At 38.6% G+C, this 25,500-nt stretch overlaps 2 protein-coding genes across 7 annotated transcripts in view; both read left to right on the forward strand.

Annotated features, from left to right (window-relative positions):
- LOC124160105 (ras-GEF domain-containing family member 1B-like) overlaps window positions 1–17,544 on the forward strand; it is a 445,667-nt gene extending 428,123 nt beyond the window's left edge. For all 6 annotated transcript variants that reach the window (XM_046535849.1, XM_046535850.1, XM_046535852.1 and 3 more), the window contains one exon: window positions 15,607–17,544. In XM_046535849.1, the coding sequence (XP_046391805.1) occupies window positions 15,607–15,625 (19 nt within the window). In that variant the 3' untranslated portion in view covers window positions 15,626–17,544. The remainder of the gene's footprint in view (window positions 1–15,606) is intronic.
- Window positions 17,545–18,240: 696 nt separating this feature from the next.
- LOC124161479 lies at window positions 18,241–24,762 on the forward strand. Its single transcript, XM_046537800.1, has 3 exons — window positions 18,241–18,649; window positions 18,803–19,084; window positions 23,783–24,762. Exons 2-3 carry the CDS (start codon window positions 19,027–19,029, stop codon window positions 24,760–24,762), a joined length of 1,038 nt encoding a protein of 345 aa, XP_046393756.1. The 5' UTR covers window positions 18,241–18,649; window positions 18,803–19,026.
- Window positions 24,763–25,500: the final 738 nt, after the last annotated feature.

The following is a 25,500-nucleotide window of genomic DNA, read 5'->3' on the forward strand; positions in this document are numbered from 1 at the left end:
ATATCGATTAATAATACACAAGATTATTAAATTAAGACATTATTACAAGAAGATTTTACATTATACAGTTGAAATTTACTAAAAAAATTTGTCTAATGTTGTCAGCTTTCCTGCCGAGATCAAGTAATTTTACGCTAAGCTTCGCGTGGAGATCCAGAGCATAATCTTTGCAGAGCATCGTCTGCTCCCGCAACAGTAGTCAAGTACATACGCACGTACTCCATAGATAGCTTCTAGGGGAAAAGGAGTTATTTCTGCTTCTTCTCTAAAGTGATCCGCCATTTCACACTCTCTACGAATAAACGGAACCATCGAATGGAAGCACATTCTTACCTCGCACTTGTTTGCACCAATTATGAACAACATCTTCCAATTCTGGATATTTCCCATCATGAACGCCCTTTCACTTTTTGTCATACTGACTTAGGATTTTTTTGCGGTTTCTTACGATCGTGGTTAATGTGGATGCAGGAATGTTTTATCTTTATTTATATTTTAACTCCAATCGCGTTACGAGTGGATTTCGGTCCACTTCCTCGATGATTTCAATCTTTTAATAGGTTGTAATCTGCTTCACTATTAGTTTTCTCTCCATTTCAATAGTAATTTAACTGCCCTCGCTATGATAATTCGTGCAATAGCAACAAATGCCCACTCACGAAATTTGTTCACTGTGGGCACTCCAAAGGCAACAGTAGGTGAGGAGCTCGGGGTGGGGAAAATTTGGCCTTCTCATTGGCTGCAGTTTTGCATGGTCAGACATTCCCAAAAAATGGCCGCATTTTATTATTCATCGCGTCACAAGAATTGAGAAATGCAGTTGGATAAATCACGATCCTAGAAAGACATATGGAAAGAATGCAAGAATGTTAATGGCTAATTATAATAAATGAAATCCTGAATTCAAAGGTTTACGATCTTTAAGAAAATACTACAGAAAGAATTGCGGGTTGCGTAACGGAAAGCAATTGACCTTACTAACCAGGAAAGAACATTTTTTTCTAACGTACTAACCAAATACTTTAACCTGTATTTTGTACCGATGGTACAGGACCGAGAAAAATAGCCATACTAAGGAGGAAAACGTACTAAGGAGGAACGTACTAACCAAGTTCCACTGTATTACGAAAATAATGCAAGAGAAATACAATTTGTAAAAACTTTCGTATTTTCTTTGTAATACAAAGATACCATATAAGGTTGTGTAAGAGGTGCACCCCTATTTTGAGGATCGAAGCTATAAAGAAAAAAAATTTTGCGACATTTTTTTTATCCTATCGTGCAGTGTTGCAGATGCATGCCTGGAATTTCGACAGTTATTGAAATGTCCTCTTTCAGTACTATTTGAAGGAGGAAATTTTGATAACTGCGGCGGCATAAGAGGGAGTAGAAAGAGTTCCGATCCTCTCTTTGCATAGGCCATCGCTCTACGTTGCTTGTCCTACTCACGAACAATTTTTTTTAAAAGCTCTCGCAGGAGTATTGCAATAGAATTGCAGCCGTGGAAAATTTTAAGGCAAAACACGACAGGCAAATGGCATGAGCTTTCCCAAGAGATTGAACAACAATCGGGGCAATCTCAGCGCCGTAGGATAATAACCACGTCGTAGATTTAAGGCCCCTTGCACACGCACCGATTTTGGATGGCCGGTAAAATATCGGCCGTCCACATTCCAATAGTGAACAATGGGAGAGCATTGGAGCTTGCACACGTGCCGACCACACGCCGGCACCGGCAAAATGCCGGTTAGCTGCCGGCTATTGTCACTGTGGATCGCCGACGCCGGCTCAAAAACTTAGCAACGTATCGTTCGACCGGTAAAAATCCGGCATGTGTGCAAGCATCGCTTCGCCGGTAAAATATCGGCCAATATTTTACCGGCCGTCCAAAATCGGTGTGTGTGCAAGGGGCCTAACGGAACTACACTCGGCTCTCCATCAGCTAATGCCTCTGCCGTTTTTTTCCTTTCCGAGACTCCACAGGAAAATATCAAGTTACAGGGGAACAATGGAAACGTGTTTCATCCCTACCCCATTCCACCAACTGACCTTTTTCGGTCTACCAGGTTCAATTCCCCGAGTTTCTGGAGGTCAAATGCTACGTGAGTCACCTTCTGAGCTCGAAGATATCTCGATATCTTTCAGCAATTGTATGACACGCACGAGGTTCTAAAAAGAATTAGACCTAACGCGACGTATATCTTACAGCATTTAAGTTTTTTGAGCTCTAATTGATTGGCACAAAGATTTATAGCTGAAATAAGGCTACTAATATTCAACATAGTCCAAACAGCACAATTTCGGAGGAAACAAGCGTAGCATAAGCGCATTCAAACAAGACGAGATGGACTGGAAACTCAGGCAACGCAAACTGCGTATATCACATTGCTGCGCCTTCGCCCCTTCGCTTTAAAGGCAACGACGTCACATGCAAGATCGGACGTGCTCTTCCCTTGCTCCTTCGCTCGTAGCTTTAAATACGGAGGGGAGGGAGCCCTCTTCCCCTCGACCTCTCCTTCAGCGCTCTTCACTTATAAACATTTCCGATTTCTTCTATCCACCATTAAGTCCAACAATGAGCACACCCGTTCGAATTTTTTCAACCGCAGGTTTTGACACCAATATTACTATATGCAGTATAAATGCCGCGGGATGCCCAATCGTGACAATAAATTTAGCGCGCGCTCCGGAGCGAATCACCCCGCGCGATCTTTTCAATGTTCACCTCTGGGGTACCGACGTGATGGCGCGATGCTTGCAAGAAATTCAAACAGGAGCATTTTAAAAATACGTCACTAAGGGAGAAACTCCCCTGCCTGCCGCTTGATTTTGACCCAGGGTTTCAGATGACTGACTCACGCTGAAAACCAAGGCCACTCAGTTCCCCTTGAACTTGCAACCGGTGAAGGGGAGGGGGGGAAGATAAGAAGTTTGTGTAAGAGGCGCACCCCCATTTGCGGCTGCAATATATAACGTACTAAGGAGGAACGTACTAACCAAGTTCCACTGTATTACGAAAATAATTCAAGAGAAATACAATTTGTTAAATCTTTCGTATTTTCTCTGTAATACGAAGATAATACTGGAGAAATACAATTTGTAATTGTTTCGTATTTTCTCTGTAATATGAAGGTACAGTGGAACTTGGTTAGTAGGTTTTCCTCCTTAGTACGACGATTTCTCTCGGTCCCGGTACAATCCGAACAAAATACAGGTAAAAGTATTTGGTTAGTACGTTCGAAAAAATTGCGCTTTCCTGGTTAGTACGCTCAATTGCTAGTCCTGACGTAACCCGCAATTCGTTCTCCAGTATCTTCTTAAGGGTCGTAAAGCTCCGAATTCATGATTTAATCTATTATTACTAGCCATTAACATTCTTGCATTCATTCCACAAATCTTTCTTTGACCGTGGTTTATCCAAATGTATTTCTCAATTCTTATGACGTGATGAATTTATCAGGAATGTCTGACTATGCAAAACTGCAGCCAATGAGAAGCCCCAATTTTCCCCACCCCGAGCTCCTCACCTTCTGTTGCCTCTGGAGTGCCCACTGTGCACAAATTTCACGAGTGGGCAAATGTTGCTATTGCAAGAGTTATCACGATGAAGAAATGAGTCTTATCCAATTCCCACTTTATCTAAAGCAGTACTGCATGACGTCAATGCTACGGAGTACGTGCGTATCTGACTACTGCTGCGGGAGCAGACGATGCTCTGGATCTCCACGCGAAGCTTAGCTTAAAAGAACTTGATCTCGGCACGAAAGCAGATGACGTTAAACAAATTTTTAAAGTAAATTCCAACTGTATAATAAAAAATCTGCTTGTAATTACGTCGTAATCTAATAATCTTGCGTGTTATTATTCAATATTTCGATCGATATAACAATCAATATGGCTTTATTCCAGAAGTGAATGTGTACGGCTGTTGCCGTAATTTAAGGTTAATATAATTTTTTCCAATTTTTATGATGTTTAAAAACAACCCGTTGACATACTCAGGGTTGTTGTCATATTCTCCGAGTATGCTGTGACAAGAAAGAAATGACTTAGCTTTACTTGTCCTCTTTCTATAATTACATATAGGATAAATCACGGGAGAAAGACGCCGTTTTCATGTAATTGACTTAGGGAAATCTATGAAACATTGTGATTTTTATTCACATGGTATTGTTTTTCAATGTAGCGCCCATTTTCTTTATTTTAAAGGTGAAAAAGTTCAGGAAGGCGATCCTACGAGAACTACCGATAGTAATTGTTATTATGACGTCTTTTCCACAGATTGCAATTGCCCCGACTGCTATTTTTTACTTTCCTCGTTAGCACGTTTTCCTGGTTAGTACATTCATTTTTTGTGGTCCCTTCAGAAACGTACTAAACAAGTTCCACTGTATTACAGGAAAAATACAATTTTCAATAGTTTCGTATTTTCTTTGTAGTACGAAGATAATACAGGAAAAATACAATTTGTAAATGTTTCGTATTTTCTCTGTAATACGAAGAAAATGCAGGAGAAATACCTTTGTAATAGTTTCGTATTTTCTTTGTAATACGAAGATAATACAGGAGAAATGCTATTCGTAAAAACTTTCATATTTTATCTGTAATACGAAGATAATACAGGAGAAATTTGTAATAGTTTCGTATTTTCTCCTTAATACGAAGGTATTACAGGAGAAGTTTCGTATTTTTCCCTGTAATACAAATATTATACAATTGTATTACAGGACATTTGACTCTGTAATATGATAGGAATACAAATGGAATACAAAGAGTTCCATTTTGTAATATGATCGTGTTGTAGTGGTAATGCAGTTGTATTAAAAATCTTGTGCTGTCTGGGTAAAAGGGTTTGAGAGTTTTGAGACATTCGAATTGATGTACTGGAGGCACACATTATTCCTATCAAATACTGTACGCTTCTCAATAATTTTAGCTAAAGAGTATAATGCAGCATAAAGCCATGCTCCTCATAATATTAATACTATAGATGTTAAGGCAGAGCAGCTTTGGACAGAATCTCTTTAAACTCAGTAATACCGAGTGAAGCCAAGAATGCAAGAATGTTAATGGCTAATAATAATAAGTGAAATCCTTAATTCAGTGGTTTATGACCTTTAAGAAGATACTAAAGAAAGAATTGCGGCTTGCATCACGGCAAGCAATTGACCATACTAACCAGGAAAGAACATTTTTTTCAAACATACTAACCAAATACTTTTACCTGTACTTTATACCGATAATACCGGGACCAAGAAAAATCCCGTACTAAGGAGGAAAACATACTAAGGAGGAACGTACTAACTAGGTTACACTATTACGAAAATAATGGAAGAGAAATACAATTTGTAAAATCTTTCGTATTTTCTCTGTAATACGAAGGTATTACAGGAAAAATGCTATTCGTAAAAACTTTCGTATTTTATCTGTAATACGAAGATAATACAGGAGAAATTCAATTCGTATAAGTTTCCTAATTTTCCCTGTAATACAAATAGGGGTAATCGCACCAGTGAATGTCCACTTTAGAAGTTAAATTACAAATTTTGATTTTAGACGAATGAAATGTCGTCTAACTGCCCCAGTATAGAATTTTCTTAGTCTTGAAGGTTCATGTGTGAAATTAATACCTTTCTTCTCAGTGCAAATGGATAGCGATCAAAAGTGCAGCGATGAAAGGAAATACTCGTAAAAAACCCAGTGAATGTCCACAAAATCCAGTGAATGGCCACAGGTAGTACCAATGAAAGTCCAAGCCAATGAAAATCATCACTAAGTCATGAACTAAATCATTTTATTCAGAAGTTCTAACAGCTTCGAATAGTATTCAACAAGTATATCATTCCAACTTTAAAATTTCCACTCAAGATTAATTTTAAAATTATTAAATAATTAAAAAAAACATGATATTATTATATTATGATAAGTATTGATACATAAGTTTGCTGAATGAAATCTGGATATTGTCTATAATTATTTTTTTGTTTTTTGGTGGCTATTTCTTGCTGAATGTTCTTACATTATCTTTTAGTGCTCTTCGGCTGTTTCGGTTCGGGGAGATGGAGAACGGAATTTTCGACATTCTCTTTATCCTCTAGCATTTTAATTTTCAAAGCTAGAGCTTCTGCTCGGGCCTGCAATTTCCTTTTCGTTTGTTGGTCCTTTTCCTTTCTCTTGGCTGTGCGCTCTTCTTGGAGAATTCTTTTCCTCTCTTTTTCGTCAGCCTCTTTTTGCATTTCCTCTTCTAAAAGTTCTTTATACTGTTTTGATGTTATAGCATATATGGGTTTATTCTTTGCTTTTCTTTTTCGGTGACTTGTAGCAATGCGTGGGAAACTCAGGTGTTTGCTCCAAATTGTCTCATACTCTTTTTTCTTGAAAGTTACCTGATTCGAACGAGATTCTAAAGGGGTTAGTTCTTCTTCTGAGGTCTCATAAGTGTCTATTTCGGGTGAATCTGGACACGGGACATTGAAATTCTGAGGCTGATGTCGACCATTTTTCAAATTGTATTCGACGGGGGCCACTTCATTGTCGGTATAACATTCATCATTTGAGGAATTTGGAACCGCCGAAAGTTAGGAGTCTTGGTTCTTTTCCGGAAAAACCTCGAAGATCACTTGTGTCGGGTTTTCCTCAATTATGAGGGTCTCAAGCACACCTGTCTTACATGAAAGAGATATCTCGCCGTTATTCTGGAGATTCTCATAATTTTCAATTGGGATACTATTAAGGCTATCAAAAATCGTGTCATCATAAGTCGAAGACCTGGTTGTGGGGTCATCAATGGGTTGCTCCTGTGGACGGGTAATTTCAGTTAAACTATTCGTCTTGTGTTTGAATTTCTTCCAGATGTTGTACAAAACTGTTTGGGATGGAGGATTTTTCCCTGATTTTTCAGCATTTTGAAATAGTTGTAAAATATCTGGTGGGATGTCGGCTTCAATTTCTTTAAAGACTGAGGTTCCCTCACCAGCACTATCAATTGAATTTTGGTCAGGTGCATAAGCAATTGTTCTCAATCTGTTCGACATACACTTGGAGTAATCTGGACGGTTTGGATTGAACGGAAAAATACCACAAGTTTCAAATGATTTTCTTATGAGATCGGGTTTCATTGCTGAATCATAGGCTATCTTGAATAATGGAGCAAAATTTATTTTGGTAATTGGTTTTGTGGACTCTTGGGTGTGTTTTATCACCGTTTCTTTCCAAGCTTTCTTGAGGGGTCGGAATATGCCAACATCACATGGCTGCATAATATGAGAGGCGTTCGCTGGCAATCAGAATAAAATAATTTTGTTTTTCACTCAAAAATCATGTAAGTCTAAGTTTATGTGCGAACTATGGCCATCAAACAGCAACAGAACAGGGAATTTCACCCCCTTTGCTTCTAGCTCAGGTTTGAAGGCATTCGCAATGAACTCATAAAAAGTAGCACTGGTCATCCATCCGATATCACTTTTTCCAATAACAAAATTTTCAGGCATTGATGCGGCTATATCTCGAGGGATTTTCTTGTAAGGATATACCACCATCGGAGATATGTCTTGTCCAGACGCGGAAAAGGTACAAAGAGCCGTGATGGACTTTTTCTCTTGACCCGATTCAATTGCATAGACATTTCTCGTCCCCTTTTCCACTAAGACTTTGCCAGATTTTGGGCACAGCTGGACTCCCGTTTCATCTAAATTAAGAATGCGCTCAGGATCGGATAGAATATCGTCGCAGCCCTCTTCCACTAGGAACGATTTTAATTCGAAAAACCACGTCCTTAATGTTTCCTCAGTAACAGCTGCACGAGCTTTTGATAGTATTTGTGCATACCTGAAGCTTATTTGGGGATGTCGTTCAAGAAAAAGCTTCATCCATTTCACTCCTGGTCGGTCATTCGTGAATGGATTTTGTCATCCAGTTTCTTGCATAATCCTTTGCACCGCATCTTTCACATCGTTAGTACGTACTGGGTAGCCTATTTTAGCTTTTTCTAATATCCACTTTTCAATTCTCGACTCCTCTTGGTCCGTTAAAATACTTTGGGGTCCCATTTTTCTATTGCTGGGCACCTTTTCATGTATTTTATTGAGAAGTGTCGACTTCGGAACTGCATATTGCTTGGCAGCCTTATTTGCACTCAGTGATCCCGCCCGTACTGCTGCCACTGCATTTTCCAATTCTTTTTCGGTATATCGAAATCTTGCGTAGGGCCTTTTCTTATTAACTGCCTCCGCCATGCTACAGAAAGCGAAAATATTCTAAATTAAGATCCAGAAGTTCGGTGGTAAACAATCATATCTACCCCCCAGAAAATCGGGACATTCACTGGTTTTCTACGCGTTCCAGTAAATGATCGAAATGGGCATTTACTGGTATTTCCGCTTATAGCCGATACCAGTAAGGTGTCCGCCAAATTTTAAATGTAATAATTATATATTTTTAAGATTAAACATACCTGAATGAGCTTCAATTAGCAAGCAATCAAATACAAACAACGCTATCACCTAGTAACCAGCGTAAATATTTTGGCGAAGAAAATACTTGGTAACCTCTTGTCTTTATCGACTTTTCAAATGCCTCTCGATCATTGAAATGCCACGCACTCGTTTTGGAGATCAAAATAATGTTGTTATAAACTTCCAGACGTTCAAAAACAGAATGAGAATATATTGAGAATGAGAATATAACCAATTTACAGTGGAACCTCGTTAAAGCGAGTACGGGCTATAGCGACACTCCCGCTATAACGAGAGATAGCCGATGCACCCTCAATTGACCCTATAATAAGCGTGTTAAAAAATTCGTTTTTACGAGACCCTTTTGGTGTTGGCTCTCGCCATAGCGAGGGTTTCACCGCCGGAAGACTTTCATCAAGACTCCTTAACCTCTGTAATTGCTAGCGATCTGTTAGAAATGAAGTTGATGGAGTGCTCAGTCTCAAATTTATGTGGTAAACTGTCGTTCGATAAATAAGTAGTTAATTTTGGTGAAAATATTGTGGCATTAGCATTCGCGAATGCTTCATCTTCTTTTGTTCCTCGGGCGGCAGAAAGCAGTCGGCAGCATACCCGCACGTTCGTGAGTTGCGTGAATAGAAAGCATTTGATGGCAGGCAGTCACCATGGCCAAAAAAACACCAAACACGTCTAAGCGAGAAAATAAAAATAAAGGAGTAATATGAGAGTGTCGAAATTAATTGATCTTCCTATTCGCTCTGAAAATTAAAAAAAAAAAAAAAAAACAAAAGCGCCCAAGGAATGCAGACGATAAAGAGTTATAAGGAGATTTGTTCGGGTGGTTTTGCCCATTCAAATCTGCGGGAACTTCTGAGAAAGAGGCTACGCCCAAGCCTAAAGCGGATTATTTCAAGGATAGATTGCGAATCGAGAATTTTAAGAGTGCGGAAGGTTGATTATACTAATGCGAAGCACCAAAGCGTTATCTCCCCTCATAATTGCTGGTGATGCCTGCGGTGTAAACCCGAAGTCGAGGAAGAAAGGACTCCGATCATAAGTATCTTTAGAAGTATTCCCCGCGTCATAAAACATAGACGAAACAGAACTTTTTTTTACATACAACTCCCCGATAAAACCCTTCAGTATGAGGTATTTCTTGCAATGATGCCTCTAAAGGTAGGTAGTGCGCCTTAGCGATGATGTAGGATGTACGAAGCAATGATACTCAGCGTGAATTGTCCGGATGGACGTATTTATTCTCCGTTGCGGATTTACAAGGGTGAACTATTCGCGTCAGTGGTCGGAGTCGTACTGGCGCTCTCTTTTGTCACGTGGGTAGCCGAGCATCCCCTGGTGGCCGCTGGAAGAACTCACAGAACAACTAACTCTCGTTTGCAGTGCCGTGGTAAACTCGGTGTGTTATTTAAAATACGTCGCGAGCGTAACACTCAAAAAGAAACTTTTTTTCAACAACGGCAATTTAAATCACATCATTTTTCAAGCTTAGCAAAATTTTTACCGTAGGTGATGAAGATATTGCATTATCTGATAGAAAAAAGTCTTCCAAGGCGGCAGCGTTATACAACCTTCCACCGTTTTCGCCTGTAGAAACAAATGTAATGCGTTATTTCACTTCACTGCCGCTTAACGTACAGAAACAATAAACATACACCAATGGAAACATTTGAGGCATTAAATAACCGCGATACTGTTTCATCAGTTAATTTTTAAATTTTCAGTGGAAAATATCAAAATAATAGAATGATCACGTAAATGAACTAATTAAGTACATAGAAAAATGGCTTCGTCGGTTGTGAATTGGCATAATTATTGACGAAACAATGCTTTCCATGATTTTTATTCAGTGCGGCGCTTATAAATTGTTTGAATAGTTAGTCGTTGTTTGAGTAAGGAAATTTAGTGATCCAAAAAAAACATCGCCTTTCGTCTGGATTTATGCTTACGTTTATCGGATAGGTGTTTATCTGTCGCCGCACCATTCCTGTTCCTGTATATCTGTTCGCAACAGGTATATTGGCTATTATTTGCTACACCTCCGGTAAAGCGACAATTTGCTATAGCGAGTGTTTATTAGTGCACCGTGGGGTGTCGTTATATCGAGGTTGCACTGTACCCAATTACTGCGAGGAATAAACGTGTAAATCTTTTTGCATAGAAGATTCACTTCAGCCGGACATTCATTGGTGCATGGACAAAGACTGGTGCGATAACCCCTACAACGAGGAATAAACGTGTAAATCTTTTTGCATAGAAGATTCACTTCAGCCGGACATTCATTGGTGCATGGACAAAGACAGGTGCGATTACCCCTATAACACAATTGTATTAGAGGACATTTGACACTGTAATACGATAGGAATACAAATGGAATACTAAGAGTTCCATTTTGTATTATGATCGTATTGTGATGGTAATGCAGTTGTTTTACAAATCTTGTGCTGTCTGGGTAAAAGGGTTTGAATCTCTTAAGGCAGAGCAGCTTTGGTTTGAATCTCTTTAAACTCAGTAATACCGAGTGAAGCCGAGAATGCAAGAATGTTAATGGCTAATAATAGTAAATGAAATCCTGAATTCAGTGGTTTACATTCTTTAAGATGATACTAAAGAAAGAACTGCGGGTAACATCACGGCAAGCAATTGACTGTACTAACCAGGAAACATCTTTTTCAAACGTACTAACCAAATACTTTTATCTGTATTTTTTACCGATGGTACGGGACTGAGAGAAATCGCCGTACTAGGGAGGAAAACGTACTAAGGAGGAACGTACTAACCAAGTTCCACTGTATCACGAAAATAATGCAAGAGAAATACAATTTGCAAAAACTTTCGTATTTTCTTTGTAATACAAAGATAATTCAGGAGAAATACAATTTGTAAAAACTTTCGTATTTCCACTGTAATACAAAGATAATACGGGAGAAATATAATTCGTATAAGTTTCCTATTTTTCCCTGTAATACAAATATTATACAATTGTATTAGAGGACATTTGACACTGTAATTCGATAGGAATACAAATGGAATACAAAGAGTTCCATTTTGTATTATGATCGTATTGTGATGGTAATGCAGTTGTTTTACAAATCTTGTGCTGTCTGGGTAAAAGGGTTTGAGAGTTTTGAGCATTCGAATTGATGTACTGGAGGCACACATTATTCCTGTCACATACCTCACGCTTCTCAATAATTTTAGCTAAAGAGTATAATGCAGCATAAAGCCATGCTCCTCATAATATTAATACTATAGATGTTAAGGCAGAGCAGCTTTGGACAGAATCTCTTTAAACTCAGTAATACCGAGTGAAGTCAAGAATGCAAGAATGTTAATGGCTAATAATAGTAAATGAAATCCTGAATTCAGTGGTTTACATTCTTTAAGATGATACTAAAGAAAGAACTGCGGGTTACATCACGGCAAGCAATTGACCTTACTAACCAGGAAAGAACATTTTTTTCAAACATGCTAACCAAATACTTTTACCTGTAATTAGTACCGATGGTACTGGGACCGAGAAAAATCGCCGTACTAAGGAGGAATTTACTAACCAAGTTCCACTGTAATTCATCAGGAAATAGGTGCAGTACAAAAGACAAGTGGTGATGATGTGACAAAAAGTGGTGGTGATGTGAAAAATAATGTGAATGACACAATGGACAGGATGATGGTGAATGTGAGATGATGGATGGATATTAAATGTACCGCTGAATAGTTTTAAAAACCACAAAACCTCGGTAAAACCGAAAGTTTTTTGCTGAGCGCAAGCACATCAGGATAAAGAGAATGATTGAATTGTTGATGTCGTTGATGTTTCCAGTTCGAGTCGCCCCACCTCTAGGTACTTCACTTCGTCTCTGCCTATATATATTAATACCATCCACTGCATAAACATGGTTAAAGTTGCACGAACTCTGCAAAAAATGCACCAACTAAACTCAGATTAAGGTCGATTTCCCACTCTTGTCTCCACAAATAAACGTTGTTTAAATCCAATGATAGAATTTCATAATCTGGGTGATCACTAATGTCAAGATAGGTGACAGCGTCGTCAGCAAATAAACGTATTTTACTGATAATTTGGAAGCAGAGGTCATTAATGTATATAATGTACAAAGGGGGGCCTATTATGCTTCCTTGTGGAACACCTGTTGTCACTTTAACTACCTTAATCAGAGCTGATTTCGTCAAGAATTACTTTTTGTTTACAATCACTGAGAAAGTCGTGTATTCAGTTTACAACTGTTTCGTTTAATTCGCATGACTGTAATTTGTATAAAAGCTTATTGTGAGGTACCATGTTGAAAGCTTGCTTGAAATCTATAAATAATGCATCAACTTGTCTTTACAATTCACCAGATTTGAGAACGTCGTGAAGAAAGAGAATGAGCTGTGTTTCGCATCTTTTATGAATATCAGTGTGTAACGCTTGCAATTTTCCAGTCTAGCGGTAACTTCCCTTCGGATAGTGACTTCTTGAATATGATCTCTAAGTAACGTGCAATCTCTGGAGCTAACTCCTTGAGGACACGAGCGGGTATTCCTTCTGGACCCAGAGATTTACTATTCTTAGTCGATTGTAGTTGTTTAGTTATCCCTTCACGTTGTATAGATTTCTTTAAAGGTTAAAGATTTTCCCTAAAGCTCTCTCACATATGATCGAAAAGATTTTGGATTTTCTTCGATTAATTCACCAAGTACTTTTATCTTGAACTTTCGCAATGCCGTTTGCATTGATTTCTTGGTTAATGAGCGTTGTGTAGTGTAACGTTCTTTTGCTTAAGTTTCCTTTGATATATGAGCTAACATAGTGGACTTGTTGTAAATAACATTTACACTTGACCAACATGAGGTAATATAAGGCTAATGGAAGTTCTGTAGCTATGTTATGTTAGTTCTATGCTAAGTATATTTCATTCGATATGTTCATAGTTTCACGAAGCGATGAATCTCTCTATTTATTATTTAGTAGGATTTATGTGTATTGTCTTTTGAAGCAAAAAAATCTTCCCTCTTGGAAAATCTCTTCCTCGTCAAAACAAGAGCCTCACCTCGCCAACCTTACTTTATAATGGCAAAACAACCTCCTTGGGAGGTGGGAGCTTTCATCTACATCTACATAATACCCTGAAAGCCGCCTAACAGGCGTGTGGCAGGGGGTGTTAGGATACCAGTCGTTTACTGCTAAAAAAAAATGAAGTGCTCTAACGAGTTTGGGACTAGCGTTTATTAAAGTCCTTTATGGTTCAGGGGAAAAACGAATTCCCATATCTATCCGTTCGGCAAAACATCTCTCTTAATTTATCACTTCTATCGGACCTGGAAATATAGTGTGGCTCTAATATTATGTTCTCTGTGTTGCTCTTAAAGATATCCATTCTCAATTGTTCAAGAAATCTAAGCCTAGCGCGCAGCCTCCGAATCTCCAGCGGCTCCCAGCCTAATTCGCTTAACATCTGGGTAACGCTGTCTGTACGCCCGTAGCAGTTTTTGACGAAACGCACAGCCTTCCTTTGTATTTTATTCAGTTCGCGGATTAAGTCTTTCTGCACCGGATCCCATACACTCGCTGCATATTCAAGGTGCGGTCGGACGAGAGCGAAATAGCACCTTTCTTTCACTTTCTCATCCGAAAATCTTCCCACAATAAGCTTGACGAATCCTAATTTCTTCAGGGCTATGCCGCAAATATTCTTTATATGTGTTCCCCACGTGAGGTTCGAGGTTATCGTTACTCCCAGGTATTTCACTTCATCTGTTGCCTTTATGTTAATACCATCCACTGTATAAACATGGTTAGAATTGGACGAATTCCGCAAGAAATGTAACGCCATGCATTTGCTCAGATTAAGTTCGAGTCCCCACTCTTGGCTCCACAAATGAGCGTTGTTTAGGTCGGATGATAGAATTTCATAGTCAGAGTGATCACTAATTTTGCGATAGATGACAGCGTCGTCAGCAAATAAGCCTATTTTACTGCTAGTGCGGGCGCAGAGATCATTAATGTATATAATGAACAGCAGGGGGCCGATTACGCTTCCTTGTGGAACACCTGATGTAACTTTTACAACATCAGAGCTAATTCCATCAAGAACTACTTCTTGTTTACGATCTCTGAGAAAGTTGCTTATACAGTTTACAACTGTCTCGTTTAATCCGCATGACTGTAATTTGTATAGAAGTTTGCTGTGATGTAGAGTGTCAAAAGCTTTCTTAAAATCTAGAAATAGTGCGTTAACTTGCCTTTTTGATTCACCAGATTTTATGACATCGTGAAGGGAGAGTGCAAGCTGTGTTATGCATGATCTACCTTTTCGGAATCCGTGCTGACAGTCATAGAGGAAGTTACGTCTGTTGAAGAAAGTTATGATATTGCTAACGATGATATGCTCAAGTATCTTGCCTATAATCGATGTTAATGAAATCGGACGGTAGTTGCCTGAGAATGTGCAGTGCAGACTCAGGCCACTGCAGAAAATCTGATGTGGTGCGGCCATTAAACATTCACAACTTCTCTTGTAATTGAGATGAAGGTACAATTCTTCACCAAAAATAAATTTATAGTTTTATCCAAATTTCATACACAGCATTATATGGACCTATGTATATCATATGATACCACAAATAGTAGGCAACAGCTTCCCACCTTACAAAAATAGGCAATTTAGGGCCAAATATATTGAACTGAATATAAAAATGTTGAAACTCAGCTATAAACACAAAAAGGTTGACCTATATGAAATGAGGCATTTAAAACCTCCCCCGGCAGTTTTTAGGACACTGTTCAGAACTGTTACCTGACAATTGAATAAAAAAGCCATGGGTGACTGCCACAAATTATGAAGCGGCTGAAATTATGGCGAGGTAAAAATATTTGAGAAAATCAAAAATTGTGTTGCTCACAGGAGCCAAGTCCTATTGAGGCCTCTTTCATATAAAATCCTTGCAGGGAAGTCAGAGATAGTGGTCGAATGCAAGTTAAGTGCTGGGATGGGCGGTGATTAATAAAGTGCCTTCACTTGTAGAATACCTTGAATATTTATGTTGCATCATAGTGTCATTTTTGCAATGTTTGTCTTTATTATAACATTATAGTTAATGGTAATATCTTTAATTAATATCTTCCCTATTTCAGGGCGGAGCTTAATTCCTGAATTTTTCCAGTCATTCCGTTATCGTAACAAGTATGCATCTGTGTTATTTTGTGAGTCTCCGTGGAGGTCTGATTTTTGAGTGGGAATACTGTGAAACTGAACTTGATTTCCCAAATATAACGTGAGCAACATTGGCAAATATTTTATTTATCCTCCCTCTGAGGGGATGCCATCGGCTGGACAAAGTGTGGAAAGTAATTTAATACAAGGCTAAGTGCTGTTTTCATCAATACGTCTGATCAAAACCATTCTACAAAATTCTTCTTGGTTTATTTTTTCTGGCCCGAGTCAGCACTAAGGAATTCCAATTGCAAGGCCACGATAATGTTTTCACTCTATGCCACTGAAGAAGGTCAATCACAGCCATAGACAAATTTTGTCTTTTTCATGACGTTGCATGTGTTCAAAACTTATGCTGTCATGTCTCATCATTTATACTGTCTCCTTATCCATGTACATGTGGCTCTCAAATATGTATGATGATTTCATTTCCTATGAGATGATGAGTCAAAGTAAAATACCTTTAAAATTATACCATGCTAGCATAAGTTTTCAACTAGCAATAGCATAAAAGGAAGAAGGGCTGAGGTGGACTGGTACTAAGTCTGTAATTACCTATGTACCTATATACTCTCTCTTCTTGTGTCTGGTGCCTTGTTCATCATCCTGTAGCGTGGGACTGAACAACAATGTTGCTGTTAAGAATTCATGTCAGTGTTGCCTTTTCTTCAACTGTTCTTTCTCAAGAGCCGGATTCTCCCTCTTTTCATGCCTGTGACTGGTTGAAGGTTTGTGAATGTTTATAAACCCTGAAGAAAAATTTTCCATTTATGATTATATTTGATTCCATGTAATGTCAGAAATTTCTAAATTCTAGGATTGATATTGTTACAATTCAATCTCTGGATTTTTTAGTTGGCCTTGCATCATTATTATCATAAAATCTGTATCTCTTGTTAACACTGAAGTCATTTACATGTTTCATTTCTGCTCGTTATGTTTTTAGTACTTAATTTTTGCAGTGATTAAGCATTCTGAATAAGTATGTATATAATATGGGTACTTTTTGCCTATACTTAATGCATTGGTTGTGTGCATTGTTGAGAAGCTAGGGAACAGTGTCAGTGCATTTTGGTTTTGTAACGCAAGGCATGGAGGACCAATTGTACGAGGGTGACATCTTTCTAAGTATCGTGTGCACGTCTCGGAATTTTTCTCTTGTGGAATAATGTGTGTGAGTTGCTGCTTTGTTTATGAGTGACTGACATTCTCTTTTATGGATGTATCTGTGCTGTCCCATTCTTGTTTTTACGCATGATGTTTGATGGAAGAAATGTGCTACTCTCCCCTTTTTTGTGCCGTCTTCAGACTTCACAAAGGCAAGAGGATTCTTTCTAGAGAGTACACAATACACCTTTCAGGTTGTGGACAATATACGTTACATTGAAGTTTGTATACTGAAATTTGCAAAAAATTTGTATACTTAATTATTTATGTATATTACCAAATGCTGTTGAATCATCACATTTTAAATTTACTGAAATCAAAGTGAAACTTCATCAATTCTCAAAAAAATGTCATTTCAATTCATGAAAAAAACTACCAATATGCCTGTCTGCTCAGCCTACATGTTGTGGGCACATTAATTCTAGTCATTTTGTGAGAATTTTTCACTCATATATAGGTTAGTGTCATTTTTTGGGGCTGGGGATTCTCTAAAAGAAATCAAATTACTGGTCATCATAATTTAGTGTGCCAAGAGAGCATAAATATGTTCTGTCATGGTGAAATTAGTATGTGCGAGATCAATTGGTTCAGTATTACCTCTGTAACATTCTGTACTGAGTTTTAATGTAAAACTAGTGTTTAATTGTTAGAAACTAAATAACACTATTTTATATTAAAATACAATGTGTTTTCATATGCAGAAAAATGTTTCCTCTATTATTTGTCTGCTTTAATCCATACGTTGACAATTTTTACTGCAATTATTGTTTGTGGCTTGACTGCAATGCACATCACTTTCCAATGTGTCCCAGTGAAAGAGATGCAAATGAGTGTTATAACTGCTGAGGACTCCCTCAGTACTATCGTTCATATTTATATGAATGTGATGCTCCTCAATCGTATGGGACAGTGAGAATGGATTGTTATTGTTCTCCCTTTGCATTGAAAAGGGCAAACTATAACAAGAGCCTTCTGGTTTTCTCAAATTGTTTCTGCTGTCATGCTTTCGCATGAGTTCAAAAATACAAAATGTTTTGCCAAAGATATTTTGCACATCAATGTGTGTGTGAGTTCTGTTACGGCTTAACTTGCATTCTAAATTTTCAGATGTTGACGTATGTGTTTGCCTTAGATGTCTTTCTAACTCCACGTGTGGAAATTGAGGACCAAGGCTCAATCAAAACATTCCCATAATCAGCTTCATTCGCTTCCCACAATGTGACACAAAATCAGCTTCTCTGTCTGACAATTCCATTGTGACACAATAGGAGGGAACACTCAAAATTAAAAATTGGTTTTCGTTATTTAAAACCAAAAAGATATGAATGAAAAACGCACACGCCAAATTTTAGAGCTGAAATTCAATTTTTAACCCGAGATAAGTAGCTTTGAAAGTCCGCTAGGAGCTTCGGCCACTCCCACGGCGCGAAACGTATTTCTATACGGGCAATTCACGTGACGTCAGTGGTCACGTGATATGAGCAACTGACAGTTCCGGTAGGCAAAACAAAGATTTGGTGGGCACAGTACACGTGGAAACTACAGTATACATTGAAGTTAAAATCGCATATATTGTGTTAAAGTTGGCATTTTTAGTGTTTTACGCTATAAATCAAAATGCCAACAAGCTGTGTGGCAGTAGGATATGTGCAAATAGGCACAGAAAGGAGTCTAATATTCGTTTTTTCCGGTTTCCTCGGGACGAGGGTAAGAGGCGTTTGTGGATTGCAAAAATGAAACGAGCCGATTGGAGTCCTTAAGAAGGAGATCGTATTTGCTCGGATCATTTTTTAAGTGGTAAGTAAATCTATTCAGTCGTATATTTGAGGAACTGTGATGTATCAGCGTTGTTCAAACTTCATATAACTATGGTATTGCGATGAAATGTTTTCATGTACACGGAAATCTCACAGTTTACCTAATGCAGAGCATTCATTATATTAAATCCAGGGAAGCCTAATATAAATCCGGAGCATCCTGATTATTGCCCCACTGTTTTTGTGTTCTCTCCAAGAAGAGATATCAAAATTGAGAGATATAAGAGGAAACTGAAGTGGGAAATATTCAATGTGGTGGCCAACGTCGAAGAACCTGTTATTGCTGAAGAACCTGCTATTCCGGAGGGACGTGCTATTCCTGAAGAACCTGCGTTGGAAATTAATGAAATTAGTATAATGGACGACGAGGGTGCTGCTTATGCTTCGCCAATGAACTCGAAGTTCAAGGAAATGGGTAAGTTTGATCTTTCCAATTTATTACTGAAAGAATTTTTAAAAAATAGAATGGTTTTGTACTTATTATAAGTGTTTGTATTGTACCGAACGGCGAGGGCTGGGCAAAATACAGGTCAAGGGGTGTTTGAAATACAATATACCACTCCATGTGTATTTGAAATAAAAAGTAGTATTTTAAATTCTGTTAAAAATACGATCGTATTGAAACTAAGAGATCTTAAAATAAATGCAACCGGTTTTATCACGTCCGGAATTGTTACAAACAGCGCTTGAGAAAATTATGTAGGTATGTATATACCGTATAAGCGCGTGTAAGAGGCGCACCTTTTTTCCCAGATATTGCAGCCAAAAATGGGGGTGCGCCTCTTACACAAACTTATTACCTTCCCCCCCTCCCCTTCACCGGTTGCAAGTTCAAGGGGAACTGAGTGGCCTTGGTTTTCAGTGTGAGTCAGTCATCTGAAACCCTGGGTCAAAACCAAGCGGCAGGCAGGGGAGTTTCTCCCTTAGTGACGTATTTTTAAAATGCTCCTGTTTGAATTTCTTGCAAGCATCGCGCCGTCACGTCGGTACCCCAGAGGTGAACATTGAAAAGATCGCGCGGGGTGATTCGCTCCGGAGCGCGCGCTAAATTTATTGCCACGAGTGGGCATCCCGCGGCATTTATACTGCATATAGTAATATTGGTGTCAAAACCTGCGGTTGAAAAAATTCGAACGAGTGTGCTCATTGTTGGACTTAATGGTGGATAGAAGAAATCGGAAATGCTTATAAGTGAAGAGCGCTGAAGGAGAGGTCGAGGGGAAGGAGCACGCTCCCTCCCCTCCTTATTTCAAGCTACGAGGCTATGAGCGAAGGAGCAAGGGAAGAGCACGTCCGATCTTGCATGTGACGTCGTTGCCTTTAAAGCGAAGGGGCGAAGGCGCAGCAATGTGATATACGCAGTTTGCGTTGCCTGAGTTTCCAGTCCGTCTCGTCTTGTTTGAATGCGCTTATGCTACGCTTGTTTCTTCCGAAATTGTGCTGTTTGGACTATGTTGAATATTAGTAGCCTTATTTTAGCTATAAATCTTTGTGTCAATCAATTAGAGCTCAAAAAACTTAAATGCTGTAAGATATACGTCGCGTTAGGTCTAATTCTTTTTAGAACCTCGTGCGTGTCATACAATTGCTGAAAGATATCGAGATATCTTCGAGCTCAGAAGGTGACTCACGTAGCATTTGACCTCCAGAAACTCGGGGAATTGAACCTGGTAGACCGAAAAAGGTCAGTTGGTGGAATGGGGTAGGGATGAAACACGTTTCCATTGTTCCCCTGTAAATTGATATTTTCCTTTGGAGTCTCCGAAAGGAAAAAAACGGCAGAGGCATTAGCTGATGGAGAGCCGAGTGCAGTTCCGTTAGGCCCCTTGCACACACACCGATTTTGGATGGCCGGTAAAATATTGGCCGATATTTTACCGGCGAAGCGATGCTTGCACACACGCCGGAGTTTTACCGGTCAAACGATACGTTGCTAAGTTTTTGAGCCGGCGTCGGCGATCCACAGTTACAATAGCCGGCAGCTAACCGGCATTTTGCCGGTGCCGGCGTGTGGTCGGTACGTGTGCAAGCTCCAATGCTCTCCCATTCTTCACTATTGGAATGTGGACGGCCGATATTTTACCGGCCGTCCAAAATCGGTGCGTGTGCAAGGGGCCTTAAATCTACGACGTGGTTATTATCCTACGGCGCTGAGATTGCCCCGATTGTTGTTCAATCTCTTGGGAAAGCTCATGCCATTTGCCTGTCGTGTTTTGCCTTAAAATTTTCCACGGCTGCAATTCTATTGCAATACTCCTGCTAGAGCTTTTAAACAAAATTGTTCGTGAGTAGGACAAGCAACGTAGAGCGATGGCGTATGCAAAGAGAAGATTGGAACTCTTTCTACTCCCTCTTATGCCGCCGCAGTTATCAAAATTTCCTCTTTCAAATAGTACTGAAAGAGGACATTTCGTTAACTGTCGAAATTCCAGGCATGCGTCTGCAACACCGCACCATAGGATAAAAAAAATGTCGCAAAATTCTTTTTCTTTATAGCTTCTATTCTCAAAATAGGGGTGCGCCTCTTACACGTGTGCGCCTCTTACACAAGCTTATATGGTATTCAAAGATTATATTTTCATTTTTAAAGTAAAACTTCTCAAATGTTGAAGATGAGCATATGGTTGTGTTAAATCTGATTAAGATTTTCGTAACATTATAGTTGTTTTGCAAACTCAAAGGGGATTTGTTTTTGTAATTAAAATAGCTGATGGCCTCCAAATAATATAGTCGAACAGTTGCTTTTTTCACTAGCATTCGATGGTGCAAACAAGTCATCATCATTGTGTTTTTGTAATAACACAGGTATCATCATATGAATGGGCAGTGTACGAATCCAATGAATTAATACAGAGATTTTGGATGTGTTTTCACTTAGAGTTCACAAGCGCACTCTATGTTTGAATGTGCTTTCACTTAGAGTGAAAACACATTCAAACATAGAGTGAGAAATACGGTGTGGAAGTCACTGCAACTGAAAACTTGGATGAAAGCAGGAAGACAGAATTGATTAATTGTTAAATAATTAAAATCTATACTGCAAGCTTTTTACTAATGCAATTGCTATTGGAACTATTAAATACAATATGCTGCAGTAGAATTATGCCAGTGTTGCCATGGTCTGTTCCTGAAGCTTCTTTGCCTTTCTCACAATGTATTAGCTATGGCTCCAAGCAATGTAAATTTGAATTTTCATTTCAATTTCATGCTTATCCTTCTGTTTACAGAGGACAAGTGTCTTCTGAGCATTATAGCCCTTTCCCCATTACCTTATGTTTTAATTAATTTAAAATCTCTGCGGTTAGACTTGATCCTATGCTTACTTCATCACTATTGTGAAAATCTCCACCTTTCTCAATGCACAATTCATCCTCCATTGCACACCACCAGTTTAAGTAGCAAAAAGGGAATGCATACATTTAGGATTGAGTAGTTCATGATTGAAAGTAGTATGGAAGTGCGGTACAACTTATAGCATTTATGTTGTGGAATTGAACTGCAGAGACTCATTACTACATTTGCACTTGCACCCACATAAGGCTCTTCAGCACGCCTATTGGCTTCATCCCTTTTTTCAGTGTACCGCTTCTTTTATTCGAAGGACTTGATGATGTTGATGGCATATTTATCAGCACCTCTTAATCCCTCACTTCGGTTCATTTGTCACATCTGGTTCAGATTCAGAGCAAAACGTTTCCTCGTCATCAGAGAAATATAAACCATCCTCACTATCTCTAGGGATTGCTAAATCATCAATAATAGCCGCTGTATCCATTTCTAATTGATTCTCTAAGAAATATATGCATCAGCAATGTTATCATATAACCTCGAAGGTATTGGATGCAAACTTGGGGAAGTAGGTCACCTAAAAACCTATTGTGGGGAACAATGGAGAGATGGGATCTACTAAAAGTTACAACATTTATAATGCACCTGTTTACGTTTTCTGCGTCAAGCGTAATAAAGACTGTAAAATTGAACACGAAAAGGTGCGAGGAGTATTTCATGTTGGCCAATCTTCTATTTTAATTCTGAACCACTGCATCTAATTAATTATGCCACAAAATTTACTTCTTTTTATCCATCTTGCGTATAAAATAGTGATCTGGTGACGTCACAGGGATCAGCGACGTAATGGGAATGTCGTTCAAGGATATTTGAACTGAAAGTTTCATTTGTAGAGGCAGCGTTATGGTATGGGGTATGATAGGAAAAATTAGTTCTGTTATCCACAAAGGAGTTTGAGGAGTAACATAATATAGGTGTAGCCTACTGATACCGTGAAAAAAAACAACTTAGGTAGGTACATGTAGGCCTCGCCTATCCGAAAAATTGTCCACATTAAATGGCAACAAACATGTGCACTCGATGTTATAATCATTGCCCATTCATAAAATATTTACTTATGAATAATTCAAACCAACATTATTTCAGTATACACTGAGGTACCTCACTTATATGCTTTGGCTACTTGTACCCGTGGGAAGGACCTCTTCAATGGGAAAATAAAGCAAAAACTATGCAGAACAAATATTTCATACCTCTGCAACGAAGTGCATTAAATCAAGGTACTGGGATCAAACCGTCACTATCGAACAACAAGGTCGCATAAATATCAGTAGGCCTGTGACGAAGAAATTACTGTAGAACTGAGAAGGACCACCACTGCATGGTGTGCCATATGAGGCACAGATACTTATAACAACTTTTATGCAATAAACAAATACTTTTGTTATTCAAATGACCAGAAAAATAGTTTACGCATATCTTATCAATTATAAAATCATTTTGGCTGCCTGTGTTTGCTAGAACTAAAATTTATAAGAAAGTTAAAATGTAGAAAAATTGCAAAACCAATTTTTGGCACATTCACACAGATATGGGTACATGAAATGATGGTGCTGCGCTGTAGTGGAAGCCATTGGACTTCGTGGTTTTCAGCAGACTACAGGAAATAGGGCTTGATAATTTCAAGCCAGTATCTAGAATAATACCCATAGTGTAAGCAATTAAATAAGATGTGCCATATATGGCACACCATGCAGTGTAGGGTTAATAAAAATTATTCACCAGTAATAGCTGTCTTAACAAAATCATTTTTCTTTTATTTCAGGCACCCAGACTGAAAATACGGATGAGCCTTATCTCGAAAAAATAAAGAAGCTGGAAATGGAGGTGGAATTTTTGAGGAGAGAAAAGGAGGAGCTTAAAGCTACAATATGTGCCAGGAGATTTTCGGTGAAGTGCCTGAATGACAGCGACATTAAATTTTATACAAGCTTGTATAGTATGCAGCTGTTCATGTGGGTGGTGAAGTTAATTTATGACGGCTTGATTCCTATAAAGTCAGTGTCAAAGGAGGACCAAGTTCTCATCACTCTGATGAAGATAAGACTGGGGCTCCTCCATAAAGATATCGCTCTGAGATTCGGCATTTCACTTTCGACCGTGTCACGCATAATTTCAAGAACTATACCCTTGCTGGCCAGCCGCTTGAAGTTCTTAATAAGATGGCCAAGTAAGGATCAAATCCAGAGGACTCTCCCAAAATGCTTCAGGAAGCATTACCAAAACTGCCGTGTAATTATTGATTGCTCGGAATTGTTCATTGAGCGACCTTTGAATTTAACGACCAGAGCCCAAACATTTAGCTCTTACAAGCAACATAATACAGTAAAGTTCCTTGTGGGCATCACTCCATATGGGGCGGTGAGTTTCATATCCGAGTGTTGGGGAGGCAGAATTTCTGACAAAGAACTCACTGAAAGATCAGGATTCTATAACCTCCTAGAAGCGGGGGATATGGTAATGGCTGACAGGGGATTTACAATTGCCAACGAAATTTCATTTCATGGGGCGCAGTTGGTAATTCCTCCATTTACAAGGGGGAAGAAGCAGCTACCCGGTCAAGTGATTGAAAGTGCAAGAAGGTTGTCTTCTGCGAGAATTCATGTTGAAAGAACAATTGAAAGAATTAAAAACTTTAGAATTCTAAAATGTACTTTGACGCCATCTCTAGCCCAAGCTAGCAGTGATATTGTTTGTATTTGTGCTTGTCTTGTAAATTTACAAAAAAAAATTATTTCCAAGTGACATTTGTTCAGTAATTTTGCTTTCGCAATCCATTCCTTTGTAGGTTACTAATCTGTGATGAAGATAAAACCCTCTCCAGCTTTTCCCTTATTTGACTCATGCACTTAATATCAAAGTGAAATGGTAAACATTGTGTTAGAAAAAGGTAAGGTTGTATGACATCTTTGTTCTTCAATAAGGGTCTAGTTTGTTTCCTCCTCTCTCAGGCACATTTACTTTATCTATAAAAAAATTTCTGTCTTTTTAAGCAGCATTTGATAGGTTGCAGAGGCTTAACTAGGAATAGTGATATTCTATGTCATTTCATCAAGGCATGACACCCATTGATACGGATTTGGATAAAACTTGGCAATTTTCATCCTTCCGTGTGCGAATGAAACCATGTAAAAAAATTCTTGGCTATCTGTACTAGTTTTTTTCATGTGCATTTGAAGTTTGGGTTAAACTACAATTTTTCACTACTCCAAGGGCATTGGTACCTGCAGAGATAAACAATTAGTTTTTTCTCATTGTATTATTCATCCAATTGTAATGAAAATTTGCAGGTATGCCATGGAAGGCGTGAAAATTTCCAACTATTATTTCAGAAATGTCCTAAGATATATTGAAAATTCTCTAAACTCATATGATTTTCGACAATTTGAAGTTGAAGACATTGTTACATAAGACATCGAATTTTGGCCAACGGCAAGATGTCGATCAAGCTAAAAAAAATTTCTAACATTCCTTACAATATGA

Source organism: Ischnura elegans, chromosome 6, assembly GCF_921293095.1.
Source record: "Ischnura elegans chromosome 6, ioIscEleg1.1, whole genome shotgun sequence".
NCBI classification, from domain to species: Eukaryota; Metazoa; Arthropoda; class Insecta; order Odonata; family Coenagrionidae; genus Ischnura; species Ischnura elegans.

Bases quoted from the DNA above. Each gene is read 5' to 3' on its own strand.
- LOC124161479 (XM_046537800.1), top strand. From the start codon at position 19,027: ATGGACGACGAGGGTGCTGCTTATGCTTCGCCAATGAACTCGAAGTTC. The intron at 19,085-23,782 runs GTAAGTTTGATC...CTTTTATTTCAG, and splicing joins CTCGAAGTTCAAGGAAATGG to GCACCCAGACTGAAAATACG.